Below are 19,713 nucleotides of genomic sequence, written 5' to 3'. Positions count from 1 at the left end.
GCGTATGTAGTATTTGTTGATGTATGGATTAATAAAAAAATTAGAGCGTAACTTTTGTCACTACCCTTAAGTGTAATGTGGGAACAAGGTATGTACGTGGTAGAGTTGATATGAGCGAAATCATACATCAACTCAAGAAAAACATGTCACATATATATAAGTGAACGAGCAAATATGAGCAAATGCGTGTTAACAAAAGAAAAAATGTTAATTAAATAAAATCGATTGAACAAAAATAAAATAACATTAAATAAAATAAAATAAAAAATATATATAATAAAAAAGCACAAAATTAAATCAAATAAAATTAAATTAACCTGATTTTGGTTCGATGAGTTATCACTATGTTGTCGATTTGTTACAAATTTGTCATCGGTTACTTACCGAAAAGTTATCGATATATTATAAATACGATATACATTTTTTAGAAAGCTTTTAAATTCGTTATCCTAGTGTTGCCAATTGTTTATCGGCGTGTTATTGAAAAGTTATCGATGTCATTGTCAAAACTGTATCGATTTGTTATCAATTTCTTATGGGAGTGTTACCAGTTTGTTATCGGCATATCATCGATTTGTTAACGACGACCCATCGGTTTGTTATGATACAGGTACCTAAAAAACTTTAATCTAAAATCGATGACAAATGTGTAACCCTTCTATGGCAAGCCGATAAGAGACCAATGATGCCTCGGCATAGCAAGCCGATTACGAACCGAGAAGTCAACGATAATTATTCTGTTGGTGAGTTGTTACTAATAAGAAGCCGACGAAGCTCTTCTCAAAAAGCCCGAACTATTTTTTTCTTGTAAAGTTCCTTCTTTTGTGGGTTAATTTCAACTCCTGGGCGAGCTCTAGTTAACTAAACACAAGTAAATACGGCTATTAAGATGTGAAATATATAGAGAACAGATGTAAATAAGCGCCATTTTCGATTAATATAAACTAAAAAATATACTTGTAATCCTCACGCTAAGTTTTACGATTCTTGCACGAAATAGCTTTGACCATGAATCACTTATCTGAAATACATACTGTAACGAATTTGGGAAATTCCGCCTATTTGAAACCTTCTGCTAGCGTTCGAATCGGTCCTATTAAGGTGGCAGACACACTATAGCAAACAACAATATTATATATTAAATAATTTATACCTCATTTATTGGCAATTTAATACCGCAAAAAAAAATTTAAAGCTGCGTCCGGTTCCGAGAAACGGGAGTGTCTGCTAGGTTAAGACTCAAGCCAGCAGACACTTCGTGAAAACACGACATACGACTTCCGAACGACTTGGATAATTGATATTACATTTATTGGCAATTTAATACCGCAAAAAAAAAATTTAAAGCTGCGTCCGGTTCCGAGAAACGGGAGTGTCTGCTAGCTTAAGACTCAAGCCAGCTTAAGATTCAAGCCAGCAGACACTTCGTGAAAACACGACCTACGACATCCGAACGACTTGGATAATTGATATTACATTTATTGGCAATTTAATACCGCAAAAAAAATTAAAGCTGCGTCCGGTTCCGAGAAACGGGAGTGTCTGCTAGCTTAAGACTCAAGCCAGCAGACACTTCGTGAAAACACGACCTACGACTTCCGAACGACTTGGATAATTGATATTACATTTATTGGCAATTAAATACCGCAAAAAAAAATTTAAAGCTGCGTCCGGTTCCGAGAAACGGGAGTGTCTGCTAGCTTAAGACTCAAGCCAGCAGACACTTCGTGAAAACACGACCTACGACTTCCGAACGACTTGGATAATTGATATTACATTTATTGGCAATTTAATACCGCAAAAAAAAATTTAAAGCTGCGTCCGGTTCCGAGAAACGGGAGTGTCTGCTATCTTAAGACTCAAGCCAGCAGACACTTCGTGAAAACACGACCTACGACTTCCGAACAACTTGGATAATTGATATTACATTTATTGGCAATTTAATACCGCAAAAAAAATTTAAAGCTGCGTCCGGTTCCGAGAAACGGGAGTGTCTGCTAGCTTAAGACTCAAGCCAGCAGACACTTCGTGAAAACACCACCTACGACTTCCGAACGACTTGGATAATTGATATTACATTTATTGGCAATTAAATACCGCAAAAAAAATTTAAAGCTGCGTCCGGTTCCGAGAAACGGGAGTGTCTGCTAGCTTAAGACTCAAGCCAGCAGACACTTCGTGAAAACACGACCTACGACTTCCGAACGACTTGGATAATTGATATTACATTTATCGGCAATTAAATACCGCAAAAAAAATTTAAAGCTGCGTCCGGTTCCGAGAAACGGGAGTGTCTGCTAGCTTAAGACTCAAGCCAGCAGACACTTCGTGAAAACACGACCTAGGACTTCCGAACGACTTGGATAATTGATATTACATTTATTGGCAATTTAATACCGCAAAAAAAATTAAAGCTGCGTCCGGTTCCGAGAAACGGGAGTGTCGGCTAGCTTAAGATTCAAGCCAGCAGACACTTCGTGAAAACACGACGTACGACTTCCGAACGACTTGGATAATTGATATTACATTTATTGGCAATTTAATACCGCAAAAAAAATTAAAGCTGCGTCCGGTTCCGAGAAACGGGAGTGTCGGCTAGCTTAAGATTCAAGCCAGCAGACACTTCGTGAAAACACGACCTACGACTTCCGAACGACTTGGATAATTGATATTACATTTATTGGCAATTAAATACCGCAAAAAAAATTTAAAGCTGCGTCCGGTTCCGAGAAACGGGAGTGTCTGCTAGCTTAAGACTCAAGCCAGCAGACACTTCGTGAAAACACGACCTACGACTTCCGAACGACTTGGATAATTGATATTACATTTATTGGCAATTAAATACCGCAAAAAAATTTAAAGCTGCGTCCGGTTCCGAGAAACGGGAGTGTCTGCTAGCTTAAGACTCAAGCCAGCAGACACTTCGTGAAAACACGACCTAGGACTTCCGAACGACTTGGATAATTGATATTACATTTATTGGCAATTTAATACCGCAAAAAAAATTAAAGCTGCGTCCGGTTCCGAGAAACGGGAGTGTCGGCTAGCTCAAGATTCAAGCCAGCAGACACTTCGTGAAAACACGACCTACGACTTCCGAACGACTTGGATAATTGATATTACATTTATTGGCAATTTAATACCGCAAAAAAAATTAAAGCTGCGTCCGGTTCCGAGAAACGGGAGTGTCGACTAGCTTAAGATTCAAGCCAGCAGACACTTCGTGAAAACACGACCTACGACTTCCGAACGACTTGGATAATTGATATTACATTTATTGGCAATTAAATACCGCAAAAAAAATTTAAAGCTGCGTCCGGTTCCGAGAAACGGGAGTGTCTGCTAGCTTAAGACTCAAGCCAGCAGACACTTCGTGAAAACACGACCTACGACTTCCGAACGACTTGGATAATTGATATTACATTTATTGGCAATTAAATACCGCAAAAAAAATTTAAAGCTGCGTCCGGTTCCGAGAAACGGGAGTGTCTGCTAGCTTAAGACTCAAGCCAGCAGACACTTCGTGAAAACACGACCTACGACTTCCGAACGACTTGGATAATTGATATTACATTTATTGGCAAAAAAAAAACCGCAAAAAAAATTAAAGCTGCGTCCGGTTCCGAGAAACGGGAGTGTCGGCTAGCTTAAGATTCAAGCCAGCAGATACTTCGTGAAAACACGACCTACAGCTTCCGAACGACTTGGATAATTGATATTACATTTATTGCCAATTTAATACCGCAAAAAAAATTTAAAGCTGCGTCCGGTTCCGAGAAACGGGAGTGTCTGCTAGCTTAAGACTCAAGCCAGCAGACACTTCGTGACAACACGGCGTACAGCTGCCTAACGACTACCATAATTTATACCTTATTGATTGCCTAAATGTTTCGCTGTCCTGAAAAATATTTTCACTATACCAAAAGGAAAAATTAAATTTTATATTTTGCCGACCCTAATAAACATAAATTATAACTTTCGAAAATCAGTGAGTTGCATGTTAATGTTTACTCAAAACTTAGCAACACTTAACTTCACTTAGAAGTCTGTTGAATTTTGATTTTCTATGTAAGTTCTAAGTGACGTTTACATTTCATTTGTTTGTTTCCATTTCATTTTGACATACAAATTGACATTTATTGATTATGATGCCAGAGTGTATGCGCTAAGTGGAGTATAATCGGTGATAAATTGCCAAGTTTACGCCAAGTCAAGTCCAGTCTATGCTAAGTATCAGTAATGGGCCCTTAAGTCTGAAGCCAGCAGACGCTTCGCGAAAACACGTATGAACATTCATACATACATATGTACACATGTACAATGTACATGTTAGCGCGCATACAATGATTTAAGTATTGCGTAAATTTAGTTGCATCAATATGTTGATTGTTTTTGTGTTGATGATGTTTGCAACTATAACGGTTTATAAAATACATGTCGGTCTTCTTTCTTTCGAAAATCAGAGAAAAGTTTGTGGATATTTCGTATTTGTATTTTCCCGCTTGCGCGCAGGATTTCTGATAACGGGTACATATGTATGTACATATGTGCTTTAGGGTGTGCCGAGAAAAACAAGTTTTCAATTTCTATCCTCTCAAATGTTTCTATTTTATTTAAAAAAAAAACCTCACCAAAGATGGGTCCTATAACTCCACTCTACGGTGTACGATATTTTTATTTTATTTTCCCATTTCGTTAACATGGGAAAAATAATTTTTTGTCCTAACTTAAATTTACTTAACTTTTTACGAAAATCTTTTATGTGCCGTTTTGCCTAGTTTTGAAGTCTTGTACAGGTTACAAAAAGTTTTTATGATTTTTTTCTAATCATATCATTTGAAAACACTCCTTAAGGCATTGAGACCTTAATTACGAATTTATGTTATTATTATATTGTTTTAGTTATGGCTATGTGAATTTATGCTTTATCATTTCAATACACTTTTTAAGTGTGAAATAACTGTTTACACAATTTCGTCAAAGAACACAACTTCAAATGGCCATGACTTTTGGAAAAAAATCGTAATTAAGATCTCAATATATAAAAGAGTGTTTATAAATGATATGATTAGAGAAAAAAATCATAAAAATTGTTTGTAACCTGACAAGACCTTAAAACTAGGCGGGAAATCCGTTTTTCCGGTACCACTTAGGGTGGAGTAATAGGACCAAACTTTGGTGAGGGTTTTATTCTTACATCAAATAGAAACATTTCAGAGGATAGAATTTGGGCAACATTTTTTTCGAACCACCCTAATATGCACTTTTTCCTATGTACCCGTTAGCGCAGAAATCCTGCGCGCATGCCATTTGAAACATGGAAATACAAACTTTTCTCTGATTTTCGAAAAATAGTAGAGCGAGATGTATTTTAGAAACCGTTATAGTAGCAAACATATCAGTTTGTGCTAACACATACACAATCAACATATTCATGCAACTAAATTTATTCATTACTCAAATCATTTGTAGTAAGTATGCTCGCTGCCTTGAATTCATCATTCATTCCTGAAAAAATGTATCAATTCGTTTTAATAGATTGATACATAGTTTTTGAGTCATTTCGTCTGAATTTTATATAATTTGTGAAACAAAATTCTGAAATTAATAATATTTAAAACAAAACATCACCGCACTATTTTGGCTAAACGGATCTCACAACTGAATTTTATAAAATTTTACCAGCGCTCAGTTTTAAATAAATGTCGCTGTAAAGGTTTTTCTATTTAACATATCGAAACGCGTTTATTTAAACGGAATTATTATTTGTACGTTTCTTAACAAACACTACTTATTTTAAACAAAACTAATACCAACAAAATAATTATGTAGAAGAAATACGGTTTATCTATAGGTATATATAATATAGATATAAAGGAACAAATAAATATCATTCTAAAATTTGATTTACTATAAAACTGCATATTCAAACATGTTTTAGAAAGCTTACTGAAAATTTGTAGTTCCCATGACAGGGACAGAGGTTGAATCTTCCAGAATAAAAATGTATACATTTAAGATTTTTTGTATCTTTGTATCCACTCATTAAAAATGTATTCAAATGTATACAATTGTATCCAAACGGCAACCCTGGCATGCACATTGTACATATCTGTTTTCATATGTACGCACTAGGGTAGATCTCCTGCTATCTCATGCTATTAGAAAATATTGTTTAGGACAACGAAAAATTTAGCCTGTCAAAATTGCAGGTTTTAATTTTAATGTTAAGAGGTGCATCATGCGAATCTAGTTTTCTCTTACAAATTACATGGGGAATTTTTATTCGATGTGTACCTACGTTAGCGTTTTCTTTTCTGGCAAAAGTGTTATGACTTTTGTACGCGGCGCAAGAGTTGTAAATATATTTTTTTCTATTCTAAAAAGCAGGTAACGCCTTTACGGGTATTTCGTTCTTTTGTGTAATTGTTGCCTGCTCGCAACGCAAAAGCGTTACACTTTTACCCTGCAAAAAATGGCGGTGTGGCAGTACAACCCTGCTAAACCAGCTGATCGTGGCATTTTATTTTCATATGTTTTTTTATACTCGCGTATACCTTTCGTTTGCGCATGAAAAAAACGCCTATCTTCTCTTAGATAATGCTTAGGAGACCCATCTAGCGGCAGTGGTTAAATAACTAACATAACATCACAGGGTGTACCGAAAAGCGGAGACACAACCCTCTGATGGCCATAGGGTATAACATATAGCTGAACCGGTTGCGATGAATTGTGGACACACATAGAATACATAGAATTAGTGTAGAGGGTGAAACAAAGACACATATTTCAGTTACATCTCAGTATAATGCGTATTGAAATTTAATAGGACAAATTTTATGCGCAGCAATTTCAGAGGTGTAATTAAAGTTTGTCGCTTAGCAGTCCATATAAAACTTAAGCGTAAACGTATATAGAACTAAAAAAAACACAGCTATTAATTATGTGGGTACACACATGTCTGTTTGTATTATGAGTTCATCATCTAATATTGAAATGTCAATGCGACAGTTATGTACATTATTAAATGATAAGGTAATGATTGAATTCAAAGTAAATGCATTTGCAAGTGTTCCTGACCTACGACAACAAGCAGGGTGTGAAAAATTCCTAGTTATACATCAAGCAAGGAATATGTATGTAAGTTGAAGGAAGATATTAATCTTTTTCATAGTTTTCAATCAATTTTTGTAAAATTGGAAATTATTACCACTACCACCCAACTTAAAATGTTGATGAAAACAAAAGTTTAGTGCATTGTGCTCTAATTAAATGTTGCGATATGAATTAAAAAAATACTTACTTCTTGATACACTTTTTCACGCTCGCGATTTAAAGAAATGTCGACTAAATTCGTATAAAAATAACACAAATTTTTTTTTTTAATTTATTTATTATTACGGCTGTTTAGGCCTAAAACTTAAACTACTAAGTACAATTCATTATTATATCATTTATTTCTATTGAATATGCTGTTGGAATGCCATGTGATTCCGATCAGCATATTTACTGGCGTAACAAACGGACGAGTCTGGGAGCCAGTCATTTAAGGAAGGTTGGAAAGGACGCGTTTCCAATCCTCCAGGGCTCCCAGCTTTAGGCAACAAAATTTGGAACTTATATTTTTCAATTATATTTGTATTTTAAGCTGTCGGAATGTATTGGTCTCCGATCAACACAGCTAAACATGTCTTTGGATGTTGGAAATTGAAGTGTACCCAATCACCCCTCAACTTTGTTTAGTAAAGACACTGTCGGAACGCATGAAGATTCCGATCAGCACATCTCAAAATATATTGGGAGGTTGAAAAGGACGTGTTTCCAATCCCCCTGCTCCAACTTTTGTTTGACCTTATTTTGGTTACACATCATATAATTTTATTGTTATATTAATGCTGTCGGAATGCGAGTGATCCCGATCAGCAACAGTAAATATAGGCTGAAAATACCGAATTCCAGCGACATTCACTCTATTAATAAATAATATTTTATCACATTTATTTAGAACGCAAAACTTTTTGAGCCTATTTCTTATTTGCAACTGAAGAAATTCCTCAGAGCAACCTCTTTAGTTAACAAATCGCGAAACAATAAAACATCGAATTCGGCAACGAAGAAGTTGAAACCATCAAAAAATTGTACTAAATGATAATTACATACAAAAACATTCATATGTTCATACCCACGCGTACCCGTTAGCGCAGGAGTCCTGCGCGCATGCCATTTGAAGCTTATCGAAATACAAACTTGTCTCTGATTTTCGAAAGAAAGAAGAGCGAGATGCATTTTATAACGGTTACGTTTCCTTTTGTGTTAACATAGGTATATACAATCAACATATTTATGCAACTAAATTTACGCATTACTTAAATCATTTGTAGTAAGCACGGTTGCCACATCATGTTTTCATTTGGGACCAAAATTCACCGAAAAAAGGACCAAATCTCAAAAAAGGGCCAAATTTTTCTTTTAGTTTATTGTTATACAAACAATTCGGCAATTTACTAGAGTGTTGTTTCGTTGTAAAATGTATTTAGGATTTTTCCTTGGTTTCCTACAAAAAATAGATACCATCAGCTGAGTTTAAATTAATAAATAGAAAAGAAATATTAAAAGTATACAAATACTACGTTAATTATTTAGGTATAACATTTCCACATTTCTAGGATAAGCCTATGTCTTTCACCAAAGTTAATGACAATGTGTTTGCCCAAGGATCCAACACATCTCTTTTTAATGCCTCGCCTAAATTATCTCGTTGGTGAAATGTCATTGTTCTGTTACATTTTGTTGACTGAGCAATTTTTATGTTAAGAATTCCATTGAAGTAAATTGGCAATTATATGTGAGTTAACGAGTGTGTGGCAAATTTTGTGAGCAGTATTTTGAATTTTTCCCTCAGTGAAAAGGAAAGCAAAGTACCAAAATCGTGGCTACTTCCTAAAAAATTGAAAAAAGGAACCAACGGGCCAAATGGGGTTGGAGGGACCAAATTGGCAACAGTAGTGTAGCAAGTATGCGCGCTAACATGTATGTATGTATAGTTGTGAACACGAAAATAGCAGTGAAATTCTAAATGATATGATTTTCACATTATAGCTGTGTTACATACATATGCACTCAAACATTATATGGACTGCTTAAGGTGTAATTTTATCTATTATGAAATTTTTGCGCCTAAAATTAGTACTGCTAAATTGCGGTATGCATTATACTCAGTTGCAACTGAAGTATGTCTCTCCGTTTTATCTCTGCGTCATTCTCCACTTCAATGACCGAAAAAGGGTGTGTGTCCACTATTAATTGTAACCGATTCAGCTATAGGTTATACACTATGACCAACAGAGGCGCGTGCCTCCGCTATTCAGAACAACCCGTTGTGAAGCAAGTTATTTACCACTGCTGCGAGTCTTCAATAATTGCCGCTAGATGGACCTCCTAAACATTATCTAAGCGTTTTCTTAACCACAAATGTAGATGTATATGAATAGTAAAGAAGAGCAAGATGTATTTCATAATTTATGTTCTTTAGGAAGGGCCAGATATAAAAAGTAAAATTTTTTCTTTTGGTATAGTAAAAATGTTGTTTGAGAACAACGAAAAAGATGGTCCTTAAAAATTGCAGCTTTTAATTTTTATGTTAAGAAGTGCCTCATCGCGATTTTAGTTTCTCCATACAAAATTATATGGGAAGGTTTTGATTTTTTATTTGAAGTGTACCTGCGCTTTAACAACTGGGTCTTAAATGATGAGCAATACCCATTCGTATAAAAAATTGGACGATCTACAAAAAGGTCTAAAGAGATTTTTCACTAAGACGAATCGTTTGTAAGATATTCTGGGTTGAATGTCAACCCCAAATGCAAAGATCTGCATATTTCACCTAAACTTTGAACCATTGACTTAGGCTCTTAAGAAGAATTCTGGTTATGCAGTGTTGAAGCCAATTAAATTTGAGTAAGACAAAGTGTGAGTTTAAAGCAGCTGAGAAGCCGTGTTGATTAAAAAAAATGTTAAGGCTAACTTACGCACTTTCGCCATATATTACAGGAGAATAATAGAGTTTTCTTTTCTGCAATAAATGTTTTCCTAAGTAAATGGTAAAGCCTTAATAAAGTTACTCCTACCCCAGAAAATTTTCAACATTTATAGTGCATGCAAAGAACTTAAATGGCTACCCCGTGTATTAGCTGATTTTCAAAAACGCACACATAATTATTTCGTTCATTTCAATTTTCGTCGCTAAAAATTTGTAAAGTTATGAAAATAAAATGCCACGATCAGCTGGTTTAGCAGGGTTGTACTGCCACACCGCCATTTTTTGCAGGGTAAAAGTGTAACGCTTTTGCGTTGCGAGCAGGCAACAATTGCACAAAAGAACGAAATACCCCGTAAAGGCGTTACCTGCTTTTTAGAATAGAAAAATATAATATAAAATAAATATATTTACAACTCTTGCGCCGAGTACAAAAATCATAACACTTTTGCCAGAAAAGAAAACGCTAACGTAGGTACACATCGAATAAAAATTCCCCATGTAATTTGTAAGAGAAAACTAGATTCGCATGATGCATCTCTTAACATTAAAATTAAAACCTGCAATTTTGACAGGCTAAATTTTTCGTTGTCCTAAACAATATTTTCTAATAGCATGAGATAGCAGGAGATCTACCCTAGTGCGTACATATGAAAACAGATATGTACAATGTGCATGCCAGGGTTGCCGTTTGGATACAATTGTATACATTTGAATACATTTTTAATGAGTGGATACAAAGATACAAAAAATCTTAAATGTATACATTTTTATTCTGGAAGATTCAACCTCTGTCCCTGTCATGGGAACTACAAATTTTCAGTAAGATTTCTAAAAAATGTTTGAATATGCAGTTTTATAGTAAATCAAATTTTAGAATGATATTTATTTTTTCCTTTATATCTATATTATATATATAGATAAACCGTATTTCTTCTACATAATTATTTTGTTAGTATTAGTTTTGTTTAAAATAAGTAGTGTTTGTTAAGAAACGTATAAACAATAATTCCGTTTAAATAAACGCGTTTCGATATGTTAAATAGAAAAGCCTTTATAACAGCGACATTTATTTAAAACTGAGCGCTGGTAAAATTTTATAAAATTCAGTTGTGAAATTCGTTTAGCCAAAATAGTGCGGTGATGTTTTGTTTTAAATATTATTAATTTCAGAATTTTGTTTCACAAATTATATAAAATTCAGACGAAATGACTCAAAAACTATGTATCAATCTATTAAAACGAATTGATACATTTTTTCAGGAATGATACACTTTTGGAACAAAAAAATTGCGCGAGTGGCAACGCTGGAACATACATTCAAGGCAGCGAGCATACTTACTACAAATGATTTGAGTAATGAGTAAATTTAGTTGCATGAATATGTTGATTGTGTATGTGTTAGCACAAACTGATATGTTTGCTACTATAACGGTTTCTAAAATACATCTCGCTCTACTATTTTTCGAAAATCAGAGAAAAGTTTGTATTTCGATGTTTCAAATGGCATGTGCGCAGAATTTCTGCGCTAACGGGTACATAGGAAAAAGTGCATATTAGGGTGGTTCGAAAAAAATGTTGCCCAAATTCTAACCTCTGAAATGTTTCTATTTGATGTAAAAATAAAACCCTCACCAAAGTTTGGTCCTATTACTCCACCCTAAGTGGTACCCGAAAACGGATTTCCCGCCTAGTTTTAAGGTCTTGTACAGGTTACAAACAATTTTTATGATTTTTTTTCTCTAATCATATCATTTATAAACACTCTTTTATATATTGCGATCTTAATTACGATTTTTTTCCAAAAGTCATGGCCATTTGAAGTTGTGTTCTTTGACGAAATTGTGTAAACAGTTATTTCACACTTAAAAGTGTATTGAAATGATAAAGCATAAATTCACATAGCCATAACTAAAACAATATAATAATAACATAAATTCGTAATTAAGGTCTCAATGCCTTAAGAGTGTTTTCAAATGATATGGTTAGAAAAAAATCATAAAAACTTTTTATAACCTGTACAAGACCTCAAAACTAGGCAAAACGGCACATAAAAGATTTTCGTAAAAAGTTAAGTAAATTCAAGTAAGGACAAAAAATTATTTTTCCCATGTTAACGAAATGGGAAAATAAAATAAAAATATCGTACCCCGTAGAGTGGAGTTATAGGACCCATCTTTGGTGAGGGTTTTTTTTTAAATAAAATAGAAACATTTGAGAGGATAGAAATTGAAAACTTGTTTTTCTCGACACACCCTAAAGCACATATGTACATACATATGTACCCGTTATCAGAAATCCTGCGCGCAACCGGGAAAATACAAATACGAAATATGCACAAACTTTTCTCTGATTTTCGAAAGAAAGAAGACCGACATGTATTTTATAAACCGTTATAGTTGCAAACATCATCAACACAAAAACAATCAACATATTGATGCAACTAAATTTACGCAATACTTAAATCATTGTATGCGCGCTAACATGTACATTGTACATGTGTACATATGTATGTATGAATGTTCATACGTGTTTTCGCGAAGCGTCTGCTGGCTTCAGACTTAAGGGCCCATTACTGATACTTAGCATAGACTGGACTTGACTTGGCGTAAACTTGGCAATTTATCACCGATTATACTCCACTTAGCGCATACACTCTGGCATCCTAATCAATAAATGTCAATTTGTATGTCAAAATGAAATGGAAACAAACAAATGGCATCTCAAAATGTAAACGTCACTTAGAACTTACATAGAAAATCAAAATTCAACAGACTTCTAAGTGAAGTTAAGTGTTGCTAAGTTTTGAGTAAACATTAACATGCAACTCACTGATTTTCGAAAGTTATAATTTATGTTTATTAGGGTCGGCAAAATATAAAATTTAATTTTTCCGTTTGGTATAGTGAAAATATTTTTCAGGACAGCGAAACATTTAGGCAATCAATAAGGTATAAATTATTGTAGTCGTTAGGCAGCTGTACGCCGTGTTGTCACGAAGTGTCTGCTGGCTTGAGTCTTAAGCTAGCAGACACTCCCGTTTCTCGGAACCGGACGCAGCTTTAAATTTTTTTTGCGGTATTAAATTGCCAATAAATGTAATATCAATTATCCAAGTCGTTCGGAAGTCGTAGATCGTATTGTCACGAAGTGTCTGCTGGCTTGAGTCTTAAGCTAGCAGACACTCCCGTTTCTCGGAACCGGACGCAGCTTTAAATTTTTTTTTGCGGTATTAAATTGCCAATAAATGTAATATCAATTATTCAAGTCGTTCGGAAGCTGTAGGTCGTGTTTTCACGAAGTGTCTGCTGGCTTGAGTCTTAAGCTAGCAGACACTCCCGTTTCTCGGAACCGGACGCAGCTTTAAATTTTTTTTGCGGTATTAAATTGCCAATAAATGTAATATCAATTATCCAAGTCGTTCGGAAGTCGTAGGTCGTGTTTTCACGAAGTGTCTGCTGGCTTGAATCTTAAGCTAGCCGACACTCCCGTTTCTCGGAACCGGACGCAGCTTTATTTTTTTTTTTGCTGTATTAAATTGCCAATAAATGTAATATCAATTATCCAAGTCCTTCGGAACTCCTAGGTCGTGTTTTCACGAAGTGTCTGCTGGCTTGAGTCTTAAGCTAGCAGACACTCCCGTCTCTCGGAACCGGACGCACCTTTAAATTTTTTTTGCGGTATTAAATTGCCAATAAATGTAATATCAATTATCCAATTCGTTCGGAAGTCGTAGGTCGTGTTTTCACGAAGTGTCTGCTGGCTTGAGTCTTAAGCTAGCACACACTCCCATTTCTCGGAACCGGACGCAGCTTTAAATTTTTTTGCGGTATTAAAATGCCAATAAATGTAATATAAATTTTTCAAGTCGTTCAGAAGCTGTAGGTCGTGTTTTCACGAAGTGTCTGCTGGCTTTAATCTTAAGCTAGCAGACACTCTCGTTTCTCGGAACCGGACGCAGCTTTAAATTTTTTTGCGGTATTAAATTGCCAATAAATGTAATATCAATTATCCAAGTCGTTCGGAAGTCGTAGGTCGTGTTTTCACGAAGTGTCTGCTGGCTTGAGTCTTAAGCTAGCAGACACTCCCGTTTCTCGGAACCGGACGCAGCTTTAAATTTTTTTTTTTGCGGTATTAAATTGCCAATAAATGTAATATCAATTATCCAAGTCGTTCGGAAGTCGTAGGTCGTGTTTTCACGAAGTGTCTGCTGGCTTGAGTCTTAAGCTAGCAGACACTCCCGTTTCTCGGAACCGGACGCAGCCTTAAATTTTTTTTGCGGTATTAAATTGCCAATAAATGTAATATCAATTATTCAAGTCGTTCGGAAGCTGTAGGTCGTGTTTTCACGAAGTGTCTGCTGGCTTGAGTCTTAAGCTAGCAGACACTCCCGTTTCTCGGAACCGGACACAGCTTTAATTTTGTTTTTGCGGTATTAAATTGCCAATAAATGTAATATCAATTATCCAAGTCGTTCGGAAGTCGTAGGTCGTGTTTTCACGAAGTGTCTGCTGGCTTGAGTCTTAAGCTAGCAGACACTCCCGTTTTTCGGAACCGGACGCAGCTTTAAATTTTTTTTTGCGGTATTAAATTGCCAATAAATGTAATATCAATTATCCAAGTCGTTCGGAAAACGTAGGTCGTGTTTTCACGAAGTGTCTGCTGGCTTGAGTCTTAAGCTAGCAGACACTCCCGTTTCTCGGAACCGGACGCAGCTTAAAATTTTTTTGCGGTATTAAATTGCCAATAAATGAGGTATAAATTATTTAATATATAATATTGTTGTTTGCTATAGTGTGTCTGCCACCTTAATAGGACCGTTCGAATCGCTAAACTGTTGAATAAATCACTCCAATATTAGGTATTGCAAAATGGTCTTTATTAGCCTACTTTGGGAGTAGTACAATTATACTTCACAACCAATAGCGTGCTTAAATCAAAACTGAATACTGATTACTCAGCTTGCGCTGCTTTTATACACTCCGTTGCTTCGTTCGCATATTTCTCCAAAGGTCTAGACGTTTCACCTTCTAGAACTTTTTGTATCTCCTGCTTGGTTACCAGCTATATACGTGTGTATGTGTGAGTTACTATTTCGGCTGATAACTACATCTGTGTGTGTGAGAGATGTCTTTGTCGAGCTGCTGGTTATGTGTGTGCATGTACTTCCCGTCGCCTTCCATGTATGTGTGTAAATGGTGATTAAATCGATGTGTTCACGTACACAAGAGTGTATTGTGGCGAATATTAACATCACTAAGCTGCTACTAAATAAATGCACAACAACAATAAAGCAGCCACTCCTGTGTAGAAGGCGACGAAGAGATATCTCACACACACAAATATGTAGTCATCAGCCGAAGTAGTTACTCACACATACACACGCATATGGCTATGGGAGAGGCGTGGACTACAGATATACATGTATATAGCTGGTAACTAACCTAGCATGAGCTACAACTGTTCGCGAAATTACTAGACCTTAGGAGAAATGGGTGAACGAGGAAACCGAGAGTATACAAGCAGCGCAAGCTAAGTAATAACTAATCAGTTTTGATTTAAGCACGCTATTGGTTGTGAAGTACTACTCCCAAAGTAATCTAAATAAAGACCAGTTTGCAATACTGAACATTGGAGTGATTTATTCAACAGTTTAGCGATTCGAACATTAGCTGAAGGTTTCATATAAGCGGAATTTTCCTAAATTCGTTACAGTATATTTATTGAATTTTGAAGCTTCTATCTGTTAAAATGGGACAGAAATTACGTAAAGTTTCTTATCTCACAAACATATACGGCCGATCTCTTCGATTTTTTCAGACAACAGTATGTACTATAAACGGCAGCATATGGTGACATTTGAAGCTTCAATCTGATAAAGATATGACAAAAATCCTCTTCTGAAAAATCGGTTGTATGGGGGATATATACTATAGTGGTCCGATCCGGTTCCGACAAATGTCTAATCGGACACCTAAATATGCCCGCTAACCAAATTTTATCAATATATCTCAGAAATTGAGGGACTAAATCCATTCATCTCGTCCCGGTCACTTTAGTATACTTATTCGTGGATGAATCTCTTCTTCTTTAAGGATTTACCATTTTGAGATTAAGGACAAAACCATTTCATTTTCATGAAAGGTATACAAATTAGTTTCCAAACGTATACTTTTATATTTACACAGAGAATTTCCCGAGGTCTTGGTACTCACGCCTATTTTTTAAACATAAATTTCGCTAAAAAAAAGTGTTGTCCGTTCCCTGGCTAGGCCAGTGTGCACTAGATAGTATATTCTTAATACTTCCTGATAATATGCAGAATTATTCAAGCGTGTATGCCCCGTACATAATGTACCATCATTTTAAGTTTTAGTCCCATATCATGGCGGAACTGGTTCCGCCATGCCCCATATTTTCCACTGCGTCTCATATAAACTAAAAAGTCATATACATTTTTTTGATTTGAGTAATAGAAATTCATTTATATATTTTGCTTTTGGTATTTTCCACATCTTACTATTCCTCGCCTCACAGATGCAGCTTCAACTCTCGGCGGCTTAAATTACAGTAATATTCGAATACCAGGCGTTGGTGGTGGTGGTTCTAGTTCAGGTCTGGCACCAGGTTATCGTCCAGAACCCACAGGCATGGATTACTCTGACGCTGATGAGTTCAATGTTAATTACGATGACGATCCGGCAGCTGTTCGTCAAATGTTTTTATCAAATCCAGAATCATTGGCCTTACTTAAACAGAATAATCCAAAATTAGCCGATGCTTTGCTATCAGGAAATATAGAAAATTTTGCAAAGGTTTTACGCGAACAAATTGATCTTAGAAAACAACGACAACTACAACGTTTACGCATGCTAAATGCTGATCCTTTTGATGAAGAGGCGCAACGTCTTATAGCTGAGGAGATTAAACAAAAAAATATTCAAGATAACATGGCAGCGGCTATTGAATATAATCCAGAAATTTTTGGTACCGTTACTATGTTGTAAGTATCAAATGCAATTTGTGTTATCCATTGTATTCGATTTTTTCTCTCTAGATACATAAATTGCAAAGTCAATGGTGTTCCGGTCAAAGCGTTCGTTGACTCGGGGGCACAAACTACAATTATGAGTGCAGGCTGTGCTGAACGCTGCAATGTTAATCGACTTATAGATACTAGGTAAGTAAACTTCGATTGTTGGACTTTTCCACAGAAATGGTACTATATCTCTTCACAGAGACCTCTGATTCAAATTTTTGAAGTTAAGAAGAAAAAGTACTTGGCGCGAATTTACCTCCGGGAAAACCCAGGCAAAGCTTCTGTTCCAATTCGAGTCGTGCTTCTTTTTAATGTTTCCTACAAATTGGCGGGACGGGTCCTACATGTTTTTTGCCGACTATGAACGGCAGCTGCAAGGCAGATGAAATTTCATTGAGAAGGAATGAGTGAAGGTTCACCGTCAGTAAGCGATTAAAGAAGTGGGTGACGCCAAAGCATGATTGAGGTTACACTTAAATGATAGCCCTTGGTCGGGGAATAAAATCTCCGGTACATAGAAACGGGGTGTTGTTGTATTAACAGTACTTCGCCCCACACAATGGACACGACCACTCACAAATTGTCATCGAAATCCTCTAACGGGAGTCCAAGGAAACTGACTGTTTCAACAAGGGCGGCCAATGGGAGATGGGTGTTAGAGGCGTAGGTTCCACATTACAATTGAAAAGATGGTTGGTGTCATGTGGGGACACATCACATGCAGGACATACGTATTGTAGCCCATAAATTAAACAACCGCGCTTGTCCGATTTCACTTAACAATCGAACTTTATTGCATTCTATTTTCTTAAAGCTTGTCTGATCTATCAGTACGCATACATTTTTAACAAAGCACTCGATATATGTTTGCAAATGCGTAAGAACGAATAGTTTCTATTATTTAAGAAACGTGATGAACCATACATTTACATATGCGTTAAAGTGAATTACTTTACAATAGTTACAAAGTTATTAAGAGTAAAAGAGACAAGAAATAATAAGCTTGAGCTAACGACTATTATTTAAATTAACACTATGGTACCACTTATTTATATACGTATAGCATATACATGCTTCGCACGTACATGGATTGGTTATCTACAATATATACATGGGCTAACTTGCTACAATTCGGCCATTCCGACCATTAGATCCCCTGATCTTGAGTGTTTTTTAAGTTTGTGCTTTATTAAGCCATGGTCGTATATTTGTAACAGCCCAGACTCCTTTATAAGGTATCCTGGACTGTTGGAAACCTTCCACATCCTCCAAAACGTATCGGTCATTACTTAGAACATCCGCAGTTGTACTGGTTCGCAATCCGCCGTTTACTGTATTATAAGATTGTAATCGCTTTTCGTTTCATGCAGCTTGTGCTCTAGTCTCTCTATGACTTTGTTTGGCGGGTTTGGCTCCTTCTTCTATCAGTTCCTCACTAAGCAAATCTACGACATGTCCTCGTTGTTTAACACCAAACAGCATTACGCTTGGATAATGCTTTATTGTTCGGTGAATGGTATTATTTAAAGTGTATTCAACAATTTCCACCACATTGTCCCAATGAATATTTCGCTCAGTGTCGCATAGTTTTGCTATCATTGCCTATACTCCTACTCACCATTTCTACCTGACCATTCGCTTGGGGAGACCCTGTAGCTACTTTTATATGTTGAATACTTTCTGAATCTAAAAACTGCGAGAAGTCGTTTGAGGTAAAACAGCTGCCTCTATCTGATATAATTGTTGTCGGTTTGCTATATGAGCGAAAATCTTATCTTATATATAAATAGACAAGATGAAAAAATGTGGAACCGTTTTCTGCTAAACTATAATTCTAAGGTATACAAATTATATATGTGTTGATAGGAAATTTTGAGCTGCACTGTTATCCATAAATAAAGAAAATTTGAAAAATCATTTTAATATAAAAAATTTAACATAAAAGTCACACCACTACACATGCACTTATTGATACTATAGAAACGCTGTGTGTGTGTACTTGCTTTTTGTGTACTATGCTGAATCGTGAGCATGACCGAGGAGTTGCTTTGTACACAATAAAAATGAAACAAAAATACATAGCTGATCATGCATCAAGTCTATTTCTTTTCTTTCCTTTGCTTTCCTTTCTTTTCCATTCTATTCTTTTATTTTCCTTTCCTTTGTTTTCTTTTCTTTCCTTTCCTTTCCTTTCCATTCTTTTCATTTCCTTTTCTTTCTTTTCCTTTCCATTCCTTTCCTTTCCTGTCCTTTCCTTTCCTTTTCATTATTTTCCATTCCTTTTAATTTTCTTTTTATTTCCTTTCTTTTACTTACATTTCTCTTCCATTCATAGTCCTTCCTTTCCTTCCTTTCTTTTCCTTTACTTTCTTTTCTTTTCCTTCCCTTTCCTTTCCTTTCCTTTTTTTTCCTTTCCTATCCTTTGCTTTCCTTTTCTTTACTTTCCTTTCCTGTCCTTTGCTTTGCTTTCCTTTACTTTCCTTTCCTTTTTTATTTTCCTTTCCTTTCTTTTAATTTTCTTTTTATTTCCTTTCTTTTACTTTCATTTATTCTTTCATTTATATTCCTTCCTTTCCTTTCCTTTCTTTTCCTTTCCTTTACTTTCCTTTCCTTGCCTTTCCTTTCCATTCCTCTACTT

General features: G+C 35.7%; 1 protein-coding gene across 1 annotated transcript in view; it reads left to right on the top strand.

Moving 5' to 3' along the window:
* rngo (DNA damage inducible 1 homolog rngo) overlaps window positions 1-19,713 on the top strand; it is an 84,495-nt gene that overhangs the window by 42,778 nt on the left and 22,004 nt on the right. Inside the window, exons 2-3 of the mRNA XM_067781794.1 lie at window positions 16,574-17,039; window positions 17,094-17,216. Of these exons, the coding sequence (XP_067637895.1) occupies window positions 16,574-17,039; window positions 17,094-17,216 (589 nt within the window). The remainder of the gene's footprint in view (window positions 1-16,573; window positions 17,040-17,093; window positions 17,217-19,713) is intronic.

The sequence above is a fragment of the Eurosta solidaginis genome, chromosome 4, assembly GCF_040869045.1.
Source record: "Eurosta solidaginis isolate ZX-2024a chromosome 4, ASM4086904v1, whole genome shotgun sequence".
Taxonomy (NCBI): Eukaryota; Metazoa; Arthropoda; class Insecta; order Diptera; family Tephritidae; genus Eurosta; species Eurosta solidaginis.
This window is presented reverse-complemented; position numbering and strand designations above follow the sequence as displayed.